The sequence below is a fragment of the Hippopotamus amphibius genome, chromosome 14 (genome assembly GCF_030028045.1).
Source record: "Hippopotamus amphibius kiboko isolate mHipAmp2 chromosome 14, mHipAmp2.hap2, whole genome shotgun sequence".
NCBI lineage: Eukaryota > Metazoa > Chordata > Mammalia > Artiodactyla > Hippopotamidae > Hippopotamus > Hippopotamus amphibius.
Genome location: NC_080199.1, coordinates 79,162,217 through 79,176,823, shown reverse-complemented (window position 1 = coordinate 79,176,823; position 14,607 = coordinate 79,162,217). Strand labels below are relative to the sequence as shown.

Here is a 14,607-nt window from a genome sequence, read left to right as displayed (position 1 = left end):
CTCTCATAAACAATATATTTTTTCATATGTCCTACAGTGGGCCATGCATTTTTACTGTCTGAAATATTTAGGAACCTTCAGCTACTACCTTTCAGGAAAAAATTACCTAATTTAAATAATTATAGATAAGACTGAAATCTGCCCCGAGCTCTAGATCTGTGTAATCAAGTACACTGGTCTTGCATAGTAGTTAAATACAAACGCATGGTCTCTGGAGCCAAACCACTTGAGTTACAATTCTGGTTATGCTATTTACTAGTTGTATGACCCTGCTCAAATCACTTAACTTTTGTGAATATAAGAATTAAATAAGTTAACACATGCAAAGATACAATTACCATTTTCCCCCTCGAGTTTGAAAAAGAACACCAGAAACTGAGGAAATTCTGAAAACATTATTGAAACAGCATTATAAGTTAAACTCACACTTCCCCCACTCACTTTACAGCTCCTAAAAGTTATACACTGATATTTCTCAGAAGGATGGTCTGTGATTATGAAAACAGCTAAAGTCTGATAACTTAGAAGCAGGAAATGCAGGCCCTATGTAAGCCCTTTCACCACTATTTTAAAATTCTGCCGAGCACTGGGCCTTAATTATCGCAGAATGTTTTAACTTCATGAAATCCTGGGGTGTGATTTCCAAAGGGTGGGTGGGCCTAAAGCCTAACTGAGCTCCTAAAAGGGCAACCACTCAGCCCCGCCCAATTCCCCATTATGGACCAAACAACTACCGTTCCAGTGACCCTCCTGGCTCCCTGAAAGTTATATGCAGAGTGGAGAGATGTGGGTGGCATCCCCATAGCCACTCAACAACTGTGTGACCAACCAAGGGACCTGTCTCTTTTCCTCCATCCGCAGAGACACCTATGCTCAGAGACGCCGAGAGGATTAAAGCAGAGGACGATGAAACGTTCCCTGCACCCCCACGAGCACACACTCACGTCCTGTCCCTTCACGGGTGATGCCACCTTCGGATGTGTATGGTAACCATCTACAGGTTACGTGCGCAGCTTCGACAACAACGCACATCTTCAAGGAAAGCTTCAGAACCTTTACTTTAAAGCCGCTGTGGAACTAGAAAGAGGCAGGGAGCAACCTTCTGATAGAACTAAATAAGATTAGCGCAACTTGCGGAACCCATGCCCACTTCACGGTAAACACGGCAGGGCAATGCCCCGGCGGTCCGGGGGTTGGGACTGCGCGCTCCCCCCGCAGGCGGCGCGGCTTCCACCCGCGGTCACGCAGCCAAGACCCCGCAGGCCGCGCGGTGCGCTCAGGGGGAAAACCCAGAAAGGTGAAGGATCATCGCAAGCTGAGGAGAGTCGGCTACCATTCTCACTTTCCGGAGGCAGCCTGAAGAAACACCTAACTCACGTCCGGCAAACATTCTGGGATCCAAGAGGACGAAACTAAACAATCGCCTTCAGCGGACGAACGCCCTCGTTATCTGGAAACGGAGTCCACACCTGACCTCCTCAGGGCCTATCGGCAGGGACAGATTTCCTGACGATTCCTTGCTCAGCGGTGGACGTTGTCATTCAAAAGCCCGCCCTCGCACCTCGCGAGCCCCCGCGGCGCCTCCCACCCGCCGCGCCGGGCGCCCACGGGGCCTCTCCTCCCACGCCCCGCGGCCCCGAGCCTCCGGCCCCGAGCCCCCCGGAGGGCAGAGCCGAGCGGCGGGGCCGCGTCAGCTCGGCGAGCGGCCGGGCCGCAGAGGCCGGGCCCGCGGCCGCGCGCCCCGCCTCGGCAGCGCCCGGCGTCTGCGCGGCCGGCCCGCGCGGTACTCACACACGCACAGCTCCACCACGTACGCGTAGTAGGACCAGGCGACCACGAAGCTGATGAAGAGCACCGGCACCCAGCCCACGGTGCGCTGGCAGCAGCGCCACAACGTACACGGCGCCATGTTCCGCCGGCGGCCGCGCCACCCAGCGGCCCGGGGCGGCGGCGCGCGCCAGACCCCCCGCTGAGGCGGCGGAGGCGGCGGAGGCAGCGGAGAAGGCGGCGGAGGCAGCGGAGAAGGCGGCGGCGACTAAAGCGCTCCCCGCGGCTCGGCGCCTCGCCCCCGCCTCCGCCGCGACCCCGCCCCGCCCCGCCCCGCCCGGCCCCGCCCAGTGTCGCGCCCGGCCCCGCCCCGCGTCGCGCCCGGCCCCGCCCCCGCCCCGCATTGCGTCCGCGCCGGCCGCGCCGGGGGCGGGGTCTCCGAGCCGTGGGGGCGGGGCCCACAGGACGGGGCCCTCTCTGGGGCGGCCGGGGGCGTGGCCCGCCGGGCGTGCGGCGGAAGGGGCGGGAGCGGCGGGCGGCGGAAGGGGGGCGGGAGCGGGGCGGGGCCTCCCGGAGGCTGGTGGGGCGGACGGAGCCTCGGCCTCAGGGTCCCCGCGCTCTGAAATCAGGCGCTCGGGTTTCAGGCGGAAGCGCTGCGCTTTCGGAGGCGGGAGCCGTGCCGCCCGCCCGGTGGCTGGGAAACGCGACTCTGAGGGCGCGCTGTGCGCGCGGAGCAGCCGCCTGGCCGCCCCACGGAGACTGCCGAGGTTTCCAGGGTTTGTGTGTACCTCGCGGGACAGTGGCCTGCGAGTGTCACGCGTGTGCAGGGAGCGCGCGCGGCCTGGGCCTCCGGGAGGGGCCTTCGTGGGGGGGGGGGGGCGCGGTCTTCGCTCCCCGCGGGTGGGCGGCGCCCGCCTCACGGGCCCCGGACAGGTGCCTCCGTTCGCGCGAGGGGTCCGGCCGCGTCTTCCCGCAGCGTCGCGGCTTTCGGCGGCGCCGGAGGACGCACGCGGCCCCGCACCCGCGTCCAGCCCCTGCCGTGGCCGGCCCTGCCCTGGGCCGGGGCTGCGGAGCCGTGAGGGCAGCGGGGGGCAGCTGTGCAGCCGCGACACGGGGGCTCCGAAGCCGTGCGGCTGTCCCCATGGAAAGGGCGAAGAGGGAAGAGGCCCCGCAAGCTCCTACATTTAGAGTGAAACCGCAGCTCCAGAACACACAGAAAAGTCTAATACGAAGAAAGAATGCAGGGGCTGTGGGTTGGATCCCTGGTTGGGGAACTGGGATCTCGTGTGTCGTGTGGCACGCCCCCCCCTCCAAAAAAAAGAACTTGAATTCACTCAAGATCATTTTATGAAACAGCCTTACAAAGGCTCTTAAGAACAGTATTTGGTGTGCGTTCCCTGGTGGTCTAGTGATTCAGATCCAGCACTTTCACTGCCGTGGCCTAGGTGTGTGGCGTGGCCAGAAAGTAAAATTTAAAAAACAGTATATGGCATGCCCAAAGAGGTAAATGAAAAAATTTTTTTTCATCTAAAAAGAACCAAACATTTTGAAACAAACGAAATAATAAAAAAAACGGGGAAAGAACGGGTGGATTTTAAACATAACCATTTAGAAATGTCAGAATATTAAAATATTGTCAAATTAAAAACTCTCAAGAGACAGATTCTAATCCGGACCCTGGAGAAGAAGGAGTTAGCAAGTCGGAAGATGGTGCTAATTCATCCAGACCACAGCACAGAGAATACTTTTTAAACATGAAAAGCGTGGAAGACACGTTGGTCAACGTCAGCATGCGTTTATCATGAGTGTTCCAGAAAAAGAGGGCGAGAGCAGCGTGGAAGAAACAAATTCTGAGGAGATTAAGTATGAGACTATTCCAGAAGTGAAGAAAGACATGAGTCCTTAAAACCTACGCACAGAGTAGTGAAGCTATAAACACTTAGAGGAAAATCTTTAGGATTTTTAAGATTCGAGAGAGAGAAATCACAATACCAAAGGAACACCAATTAGACTGGCAGCTGACTTCCTTTCAGTGGTAACAGATGCCAGAAAACAAACTAGTATTTTCAGTGCTGAGAGAAAGTAATTAATATCGCTACATTTTACAGCCAGAGAAATGATCACTTACGAGCAAAGGTGAAGTGAAAAGGGAACCGATGGAAGGGGAGGAACATTTGCAAATCATGTATCTGACAAGGGATTACTATGCGGAAGATGCCAAGAACCGGCCCCCCCCGCCCCCCCGCATCTCACACCCCTCCCTCAGACCTGGCCCATCTCTGCCTCGGTGGGGGGGCCTTCCCTGAATCCCTGTCCTTGCCTGGCTGCTAAGGAATTGGGTTCCAGTGTCACAGGACCAACTTCTCCGCCGACCATGACTTTGCTGAATGTAGAACATTCCCACTACCCATCCCTTAAACATCAGAAACACTCCATCCATTAGAGAGACGGGTTACAGTTTATGGTGGGTTTTCCCCTCTTTTCCTTTTTAATCGTTTCATTTGGAAACAATTTTAAGTTTGCAAAAGAGTTTTTAAGATAGTAGAGAGAGTTACTCTATAGCCTTCACTCAGCCTCCCTGAGTTAACATCTTACAAAACCACAATGTATTTATCAAAACTAAGAAATTAACATGGATACAACACTTTAAACTACAGACTGATTTTTACCAGTTTTCCCACAATTGAAAATATGTATATATGTACTTGTATGTATACATGAACCTAAACCTATCAGTGTATATATACTAGTATGAATATATGTCTACCTTGTGTATGTACAGTTCTTGGAATATGGTCATTTTATCAGTCAGGATCCACATTAAGTATTTCAACAGAGAAAATTTAATACAAGGACGTGGTTAAACAGGTATTAGAGAACCAGACAGTAAAGGGGACTGAGGTCTGACAGAGGAAACACCTGCAGGAAGAGCCCCACCCCTGAGGCCGGGGCACAGAGAGAAGAGGGGCAGTGTGTTAGGATCCAGAAGCTTGAAGGAAAGGCCTCGTGCTGCTCAGGGAGGGAAGCCTGCCAGCGGTGCTGGTTCTCCAAGAGGACACAGCTGGTTTTGGGAGTGCCAAAACGTTCACAGCAACCAGAACAACAGGAGACTGGTACCAAGTGCTGCGAGGGTGCAGGCTGGGGCCCTGGGGACATGGGCAGGACAAGAGCAGATGGGAGCACAGCCCGTCCCAGCATCACAAGGCAGGAAGTGTATGGGGGGAGGGGTTGGAACAGAGACAACAGCTCCGCAACCAGCAGAATCAGAGAACTGATTTGATGCATTCATCACCTTCACCGCGGCCTGGAATTCCGTTGTACAGTTCTCGCAGCATTTATGTATCCACTTTCTTGGTGCTGGACATTTAGGCTAGTTCCAAATTGGTATGATTGGAAATGAGGCTGCAATGAAAATTCCTTCAATCCTCTTTGGATCATAAAATTTTGTCATTGGGGAGATTGTTATGACATTCTGTAAACCATAAAGGAGTTATTAATTCTATTTCCTCCCAATACTGACTGTCTAAATATTATGTAAATCCGGTATTATAAATGTTATGAGCAGAATAACTTCTCCCATTTCATCCTCTAGGAAAGAAGGCTCGCACACAAGGAAGACCAGCACCCGGCAGAGTGCACTGGATAGAGCAGGTTCAGCAGGAATTTGATACTGATGCTGCTGAAGAAATAGCCCACCCAGATTACAGCTTGTCACCTGCAGATTCCAAAGACAGCTTCCTTCCTCCCCGAACATAACCAAACACAGACTGCACGTGAATGGTCACAACAGTGGTGCACTGAGTACACTTCTCTAAGATCTGGTGGATATCTAGCTAAGGGTGTGTCCGGCCAAAGTCTCCTACGGTGCTCAAGTCAGTCATTTTTGAAATATTCTGTAATTTGGGGGGTATTTGCTTGGTTTTTCTGTTAAAAGATCACGCTTGGTGCTCAAGGAAGATAAACTATTTTGGAAAAGCGAGAGTGCCACCTTGTGGAACATCTGTGTTGCAGTTCTTTTATTTTAAAGGAGCTGCCAGGCTACTTCCTTGTCTTCTCCCCGCATCTCATCTTTGTCTTATTTATTCCACAGCACTGGGATGCTACTGGCATCAGCACACCTCCAGCGTTTTGAGGCAGCTCCCATCTGCCCTGTGCTGCCTTTGTCTACTTCTCTGTTTCCTTCTCAGCATCAAACTCTGATTTTGCTATTTGCTTTGTTCTTCCCCAGGGAAGATAGGGGAAATTTCTTTAAAAATCCTCAGTGGGCAGCTGACTTCTTGAAAGTTCCCCTGAAACTTGTCCCTCTGACCCTGATCCTCTGAGTCACAGCCCTGCGTGCTCCTAGAGACCCCCGAAGTGGTCTTAGCCGTTAGACTCCCCACGTGGGGAGGAAGGACCCACCCTGGCACGCCCTGGGAGCAGCAACCCCTTTTTAATAAGCCACCTCGTTTGATCCCCTCAAACCCTGGGGGGTCAAGGAGGCTGCAAGCTCTTACAGACCCCACCCTTCAGGGCACACGTGATTGGTCGGGGTGGACCCCTTCCCAGCCACAGCCAGGCAGCCCTCCCTGGTCCTGCTCTGGGCCCCCGCGCAGCCAGAGAGCATGGAAGTGCTACACAGACACAGACGGAGCAGACGGAACCGTGGTGCGAGCTCTGCTACGTCTTCAGATACAGTAGTGTCTGAACATAGTTATTTTATTATATATTAAAAAGTTAGTGCTTTACATTATTAAAAATATGTAAGATTATGTTACATATAAATTCATTTCAGGATGGTATAAGGGCATTACAAAATGTTTTTTTTAAATGGTGGCGGTGGGGAGAGGACATTAGGTCTCACTTGGTGGAGAACCAAGACCTAGATGTGGAACCTTCTTTGCTTTTGACATTTCCAGATACTTATTCTCAACCTACCACCCACTGGTTAACTTTGTCCCTATCATACATTATGTTTTTTAAAATAGCTTCTTTAAGGTAGAATTCACATACCATACAGTTCACCCACATAAACAATTCAACACCTACTGGTGTATTAATTACTGATTTTAAAAAATTACATTAAAAATACACACAAGTTGCCATTTTAACCATTTTAAGTGCACAATTCAATGGCAATGATTAAGTGTTGTGCAGACACCACCACCATGCGTTTCCATAATTTTCCATCATCTCAAACCAAAATTCTGTAACCATCAAGCAACAATCCCGCATCCCCCCTTCTTCCCAGCCCCTGGGAACTCCCAGTCCACTCTCTGTCTCTGTGAAGGTGCCTACTCCAGGGACCTACATAAGTGGAATCATACAACACTAGTCCTGTGTGTCTGGCTTAGTTTACTCAGCACAATGTTTTCAAGGTTGCCTGCCCCTGTCTTGGAATCAGCTATTTATCCAGAGAGTGGAACAGGTTTTAAATATTTGCACTATTCTTGAGAAGCATATTAAAAAATAATTTTTATTTGCCATATTTAAAATATGCCATTTCATATTTAATGCCAATTAATTCCCAATACCCTTTTTCTTTTTGGCTGCGTTGGGTCTTTGTTGCTGTGTGCAGGCTTTCTCTAGTTATGGTGAGCAGGGGCTACTCTTTGTTGTGGCGCGTAGGCTTCTCATTGCGGTGGCTTCTCTTGTTGCAGCACATGGGCTCTAGGCTCGTGGGCTTCAGTGGTTGCAGCATGTGGGCTCAGTAGTTGTGGCACATGGGCTTAGATGCTTGGCGGCATGTGGGATCTTCCCAGACCAGGGATTGAACCCATGTCCCCTACATTGCAGGCAGATTCCTAACCACTGCGCCACCAGGGAAGTCCCTAGCACCATTTTAAAATTCACCCATAAAGCAATATATCCCAAGAGATCCTTATCATGTGATCAAGATTCTCCCAATCACACTGGTTTTGCGTTTTTGTTGTTATTATAAATTTATTTACTCATTTTTGGTTGTGTTGGGTCTTTGTTGCTGCAACCTGCTTTCTCTAGTTGTAGTGAGTGGGGGCTATTCTTTGTTGCGGTGGCTTCTCTTGTTGCAGAGCATGGGGTCTAGGCGCATGGGCTTAGTTGCTCCGTGGCACGTGGGATCTTCCCGGACCAGGGATCGAACCCGTGTCTGCTGCATTGGCAGGTGGCTTCTCAACCACTGCACCACCAGGGAAGTTCAACACACTGGTTTTTAAGAATATAAACTAACGAGGTTGGCAAGAAATGAGAGTATTTACGTTTTTTAAAAATGTAGTTTTAAATAGTACATATGAAACAAAATGCACCTCAGTAATTTTATGTTTATAAATACTTTATTCTGTTTCCAGATAGAATATTGAAATTTACATATTATTTTAAAGACGACTAACATACAGGTCACTGGAATAAATACACAAGCAGCCTGTGAGATGTAAGGCACAGCATGTTCCGACTTGGTGTGCCCAACCAGGAGCATCAGGACGTGCACAACTGGTCCTGGCCTGTATCCTGTGCCCCTGCTGACTGCTGCAGAGAACGTGCTGTGCTGCTGTGTCTGAGACATGGGTGTATGACTAGCTTTTCCATCTTATCAAAGTCAGGGCGTTACTTCAATCCTAGGCCTTCCAACAGAACCCACTGTCTGTTTTCGTAAAAGAATACTTTTTCTTTTTACGAAGTTCTGTAATGGAATATTACTAAGCAATTACTGAATCAGAAGGCGAATACGAGGCATCTTTATATTACAAAGAAAATCAATGAAGATTTAAGATGAACATCTAGTACTTTAAGAAATCCCCAATTCTGACACTTGGAGTAATATAATTCCCACATTATCTTTTTCTATAAAAGACCTCTTCCTGCTTGTTTCCAGACTTCTTTCACTCCTTTAATGCTTTCTTTTTTCACACATTTCCAGTATTCTTGTACACTGAGCTGCTGCGGCACCTGTTAACCAAGAATGAAAATTAAGGGTCACTGTCTGCAAGTTAAACCCGTTCACGTGTACGTGCTGCTACACGCTTCCCACGTTCCTCCAGAAAGGACTGGAGGTGATGACGCTGTGAAGGTGGCTGCAGCAGCCTGGAACGTGGAGGCAGGAGCTGAGAAGTGGATGTGAGGTGAGGGTGTCCTCACGGTAACCAGAGAATGGAGGTTCCTCCCTAAGAAGGTAACAAAGACTTCAGGTGACTTTTTTCATATGCTGGTTTTAAAATGTAATAATTTCATAATGTTTTCCTTTTATAATATTTTATAATGTTTCTGGCTTTCTGGTGAACTTCACTTAGCTATGTGGAACAAAAATTATAAGCCTAAAACTTTGATTTAATCTTGGCTAAAATTAAAAAGAAAGAAACCAGAGGTCATAGTATACTTGATGAGAAGCCTTAGGCAGAAATAATTCACACAAGTACTGCATGGTTATTATTTCTCTCCGTTAAACGTGAAAGCGAAGGTTAGAAAACATTTGGCTCCTGGTGATCAAATGCTCAGCATTGCTGGAAATTCACCAAATGGAAGCAAAAGTCAATTTCAGATTACATTTGTGTCCTTTTCCTAACACTGATTTGAAACTCTTCTCTTTAATATGTTTTGAGAAATGGCAAAGAGGCTGCTGGAGGTGTCAGACTGTTAACTGGAAAGGCTGGTTTAACTTCCGGGAATGTGATGATTAACTAAGAGGTGCTGGATAACCACACGCCTGTAAGTCACATCTGCCAGTGGAAATCGTATTTGTGCATTTTCCCTAACGTGTGTGGCAGGAAAATGAATGTGCTCTTCTAAGCGGTAAGTGAGCAGCTCTGCCTACGTGACCCCACCGCAGTCTCCCTCCTGTTTTCCTTCCTGCCTTCTTCTGGACTCATTACCTGCTCATCACTTCCCAGAACCCTGCTTTCAACCTGCGGACGGTGTTTGTGAGTGTGTCTAGCAGATTCTAACCTAAACAATCTTTGGAGTTTGATTTGTCCCTCAGTTATAGACCAAGGTGTGAATCTGAGAGCATAATGCTAACAGCTGACATTTACTTCAGGTGTCTCAGCCACTACATTAAGTGGTAGTGATTACATTGTGATTCTTTCTGGTAGATTCTATTATTCTCGTTGTTACAGATGAGGAATCTGAGGCTCAGAAAAATTAAGTGGCTTTGCAAGATCTGGCAGTTAATACGTGATAGGGATGGGGTTTGAGTCTAGGTGTCTACCTGCAAAGCCCAAAGTAAAATTCTAAGCTGTGATTTCTAAATAGTGCTTCCTGATTCAGATATTTTAAAAAAAGAAAACAAAGAAAAATGGTGGATCCCATCTGTAGGAGATACCTCAGTGTTGTAACTATAGCTTATAATCTCTTTAAAAGATGAAAACTTCATTTAAGACTGTATACTTGCTCAAATTCTAGGTTTACTTCCATTCATGTAACTACATATAAACATGTAACTATTTAAAAACTCAAAAGCTGTTACCCATAAACCTCGATGCATCCTGTTCTTTAACACCCCAAGAAACTCTTCATGACTGAGACATTCATCACCATCCAAGTCAAAGATCTTGAAGACGGTGTCCAAAATGTTGGTGGAGAGCTCCCGTCCAGTTGCTACTTTCACAGCTCTCTTAAATTCCGCTAAAAGGAGAAAACATAAATACTTATCAACCACGTAAAATAGTCTAAGTCTAAATTTTTATTACTTGAGAAGTAACAAATCTATATACTATCATTTGTGAAGTAAAACAAGAACAAAATACTCATCAAGAATGTGTTCAAATAATGAATGTGGCTGAGAAATGTCAGCAGGCTGTTTAATCAAAGTTTCAAACACAGATACTTAAAGATTTCCTTTTCCTTCTCAGGGGAAAAATAAGAAAGTAAAAGCAAAAAAGTAATTGTAAATAAAATGTAAATCTAGAATAACCACATTGAATTCATTGAAAGGCCAATCAATTGTGGTCCCTTGACTGGTATCAGCCAGCTGAAGAACAGAGTGATACTGTTTATAAAAATTAAGTGATCCATGTAACTTACCTAGTCTGACAGGACGATGTGCCAAACTAAACATCTGCATGGCAATAGCGAAGTCTTCCAGGTGGGTCGCAAAATGACAAAATGACTTGAACTCATCCAAACTAATGCTCTAATAAAATAACAAAGTGAGTTTTCATTACAGTTTTGTAAATACATAATTTTATGAACATAACAGTGAGTCCTCTTTTCTATCATAGAGTCTGTGAACTTACATCTTTCTAAGCAAGTCTACTGAAAAATCTGAGATGCAGAATAACAACAGAACTGTAGATTTTAGAGATTAAGAGGAACCCCAAGAGATTAAGTGCAGGCCCCCGGGCGTGACTGTGCAGACTGAGCACTGTGCGCACGTGAGTGCACGGCTGGGGGCCCTGTGGTGGTGAGTGTGTAGGCTGGGGGCCTGTGTTACAGCCCCACTGTGTCTCCTCAAAAGTCCTACCTGAAGCCTTAACCCCCGGTGTGGCTGTGCTTGGAGGGGGGCCTTGACAGAAGTCATTAAGGCTAAGTGAGGCCTTAGGGGTGGGCCCTGATATGACAGGACTGGTGTCCTGATGAGAAGAGGACGAGCACCGGGCCTCTCGTCCGAGTGTGAGCAGCTAACCAGACACTGACCATGCTGGCACCCAACCACTTCCAGCTGCTATTTAAGCCCCCTGGTCTGCGGCAGCCCGAGCAGACTAGCACATCCTGTTACGTGGCCGCCTCCTTGCCCTCCTGCCCCTGTGCTCTCAGCACGGGGCTCTGGAGTGAGATGGACCTGCCCTTTCCTCTGTGCACAGTTCTGGCCTCGCTAAGCCTCAGGCAGGGGCCTCTCAGGGGTGAAGTTCCTTGTCTAAGGGCTACTGAACAGAACAGTCAGGACATGAGCCTTGGTCCATCTGATTTTAAAACCTATGCACTTAAACAAAAAGTAAGTTAAAAAACCTAGTTTTTCCACTGGAAAAAAAAAAGTATGAAAATTCTTATTCTGAAAGTAGATTCTTCCCTACCTGAAAAACTTTCTCTTCACAGACACCTTTGGGACTGTGCCCTCTGAACATGTGAGGTCGATTCAAATTTCACTGCTTTCAGCTTTTGTGAATTTATCTAATTTTTATTTTTTAAAATTTAATTTCTTGAAGAGGCAATATGTATACATGGTAAAAAAACTGTAACAGTTCAATAAGTTAAAAAATGAAAAGTCTTTTTTTCTCTTTCACCCCTTCAGTTCCTTTCTGTGTCTTTCTAGAAATGTCCTCCTCATATCAAACACGCAAACACACCTGTTGTCTGCGACGGACACATCCTCGACACACGTGTCTACACCCCACCCTTACTCTCTCGTCAGCACGAATAAAAGACTGGCTGTTTCTCTACATCATGATCTCACAGCAGGCCGGGGCAACCTTTCTGATTCTAGCTTTACTGCTGGTGAGAAATGGTTCGTTGTCAATGCTGGAACCTGCACGGCTGTAACTGTGAGTGAAGTTAAACACTCTGCACTTCTGTGTTCGTCAGTCACCTGTGGACTTCTCTTCCTGTGTCCTCTCTGTCCTCGGCCCCGGTGTCCGCGGGGCTGTCAGATGACTTGTTGCTGGGAGGCAGTCCTCCATGGGTCTTCCGCGTTTCTGCACATCTTGCAAACAGAGGCCCCAACCACCTTTCTGCTCCAGACGGTCTTTCTAGGACGTTGGTAGAGTGAACAGCCTTGAACAGAGACACTGTCTCCCTTGGAGCAGAGGGCAGCCTTGCCTACTGTCTGTCATAAAAAATCCAGGCTCGGGACTTCCCTGCTGGCACAGTGTTTAAGAATCCGCCTGCCAATGCAGGGGACACGGGTTCCATCCCTGGTCCAGGAAGATCCCACATGCCACGGAGCAACTAAGCCCGTGTGCCACAACTACTGAGCCTGCATTCTAGAGCCCACGAGACACAACTACTGAGCCCATGCACCTAGAGTTCGTGCTCTGCAACAAGAGAAGCCCGTGCACAGCAACAAAGACCCAAAGCAGCCAAAAATCAATCAATCAATCGATAAGTTTATTTATTAAAAAAAAAAAAAGAGAGAGATCCAGACTCCTCGGCTGGATCACAAACCCACTTCATGAGCCTTGAGGGGCAGGGGGATGGACGCAGACATGGTGCTCACATGGCCTCTATGCTACGAATAACAAACTTCTCTGGCTCTGACCCAACAGGCTTGTGTCTTCTGCCGGCACCCGTGAAGTGGCACAGGCTAACTTGCAAATGACAAAATCTCAGACACTTTAGTAATTAACACATCGATATCTGAGACCCCATTTTCTATATTAAGTACGACGGAATGTCGGACCCTTCCACGTTCTTGATTTTTTAAGATCTCCTTATAAATTAAAGAAATCAGTCTATTACATGTGAGGCCAGTATTTCCCCCCATTTTGTTAATTTTTATTTTGACTTTGATTATAATTTTGGGGGGATGAGGGAGGCAGCAGACACCTACATTTTAGGTAGTAATTTAATCAATTTCATTGCAAGTGTCTGGGTTGCGCTTAGTATACACACCTCACTCTAAGACAGTTCCCAAGTCTTCCTCTGTGCCTATTCACTTCCAGTTTTCTCCCAAACACTCACGTCTTTGCTCCCTCTAGGATTTACTTGAGTGTAATGAGTGAGGCACAGGTTACCTTCATTTCCCCCCAGACGGCCAGTGAATTACCCCAGTGCTATTTCCCAGTCTGCAGCCTGAGTTCACACACTAAAGTTCTGTGTTTGTATCCATTTCTCACTTTATATTCCAATCAATTTACCTTAAATTCACTGTCAGTAACGCTGTTTCAGTTCCAACCTTTGCTGATGTACTTCAGTATCTCAGCTTTCTCTCTCTTTTTTTAAAGACTTAATTTTTTTAGAGTAGTTTCAGGTTTGCAGCAAAATCACGGGGAAGGTGCAGAGGTTCCCTTGGCTCTCCTGCCCCCTCGGCAGTTTCACACAGACTCGTGGCTCGTCTAGCTCTGTCTCATGAATCCAAGGCCTTTTATGGATGCCTGCTGGGGGGTCACCGTGTCTGGGCCCCCTGAGACCTGCACACGTAGGACCACACCGCTTTGCCTCCTTGCAGTCACGTGTGGTCAGGTCATCAGTCCAGCCAGTAGCTGAGTGTGATGCTTCCAGACATGAACATTTAATTGCTGGAACGTGACTCACTCCTTTCCTTTCCTGCCTCTGAGGCTGGTGTTTCTGGCAGACTGGTGGAGCTCTGAGAGGACAGAGCCTCGGAGAGTGTGGTCCCCGAGCAACTATGTGGGCAGGGTCTCCCACCAGCCCACCAGGGGCGCGCACACGACAGAGGAGGAAGCTCTCTGTGTCAGCCGCGGGGCTGCCAGGGCTCACGTGACAGTGCAGCAAACCCAGGCTGTTCAGACTGTACAACGTGACATTCAGACACTGATTTAAGGGACAACTGCTGTGTGTATAAGAGTAAGATGTTCTAGTCAATGCCAGGGGTGTCCCTGCAGCTAGATAAGTTTTCTTTTCTATCTATCAAGGCTTTAAAGTTTTTCTATATATTTCTTGTTAAATTTATTTCTGATTGTTACACATCTCCATTGCAATTATAAATGATGTCTTAATTATATTTTATTATTTTTTCCTCACTATAGAGATAGCTTTAAAAAATTATATAAAAACACATGCCCGTTTCAAAACAAATTTTTTGGAACAATAAAGTAAAAAAATCACTTGAAATCTAACCACTGTCCATTAATCATCACTAACAGTCTGGCAATCATCATTTCATGCGTCATATAATTACATAACAGAGAGTAGCTTCGTCTTGATTAATTTGGAAGTTACTTTACTGAATTATATACATATGTCTAACTTATCGTTTCACCTTCATCACAAGCA

At 47.4% G+C, this 14,607-nt stretch overlaps 2 protein-coding genes across 10 annotated transcripts in view; both read right to left on the bottom strand.

Moving 5' to 3' along the window:
• ZDHHC20 (zinc finger DHHC-type palmitoyltransferase 20) overlaps nt 1–2,081 on the bottom strand; it is a 68,309-nt gene extending 66,228 nt beyond the window's left edge. For 2 of the 8 annotated variants that reach the window (XR_009048938.1, XM_057706986.1), the window contains exon 1: nt 1,792–2,080. Coding sequence is in view for 5 of the 8 variants with exons in the window: in XM_057706986.1 (XP_057562969.1) it covers nt 1,792–1,909 (118 nt within the window). In the remaining 3 variants the exon portion in view is untranslated. Of the gene's footprint in view, nt 1–944; nt 1,008–1,377; nt 1,623–1,791 lie in introns of those variants that run through there. The other 6 variants (XM_057706988.1, XM_057706991.1, XM_057706989.1 and 3 more) reach the window with 4 other exon arrangements.
• A 5,970-nt stretch (nt 2,082–8,051) lies between these two features.
• MICU2 (mitochondrial calcium uptake 2) overlaps nt 8,052–14,607 on the bottom strand; it is a 79,432-nt gene continuing 72,876 nt past the window's right edge. The window contains exons 10-12 of one of the 2 annotated variants that reach the window (XM_057707644.1): nt 10,741–10,849; nt 10,184–10,341; nt 8,052–8,670 (exon numbers count right to left, since the gene is read on the bottom strand). In XM_057707644.1, the coding sequence (XP_057563627.1) occupies nt 8,566–8,670; nt 10,184–10,341; nt 10,741–10,849 (372 nt within the window). In that variant the 3' untranslated portion in view covers nt 8,052–8,565. Of the gene's footprint in view, nt 8,671–10,183; nt 10,342–10,740; nt 10,850–12,241; nt 12,402–14,607 lie in introns of those variants that run through there. The other variant, XR_009049034.1, reaches the window with a different exon arrangement.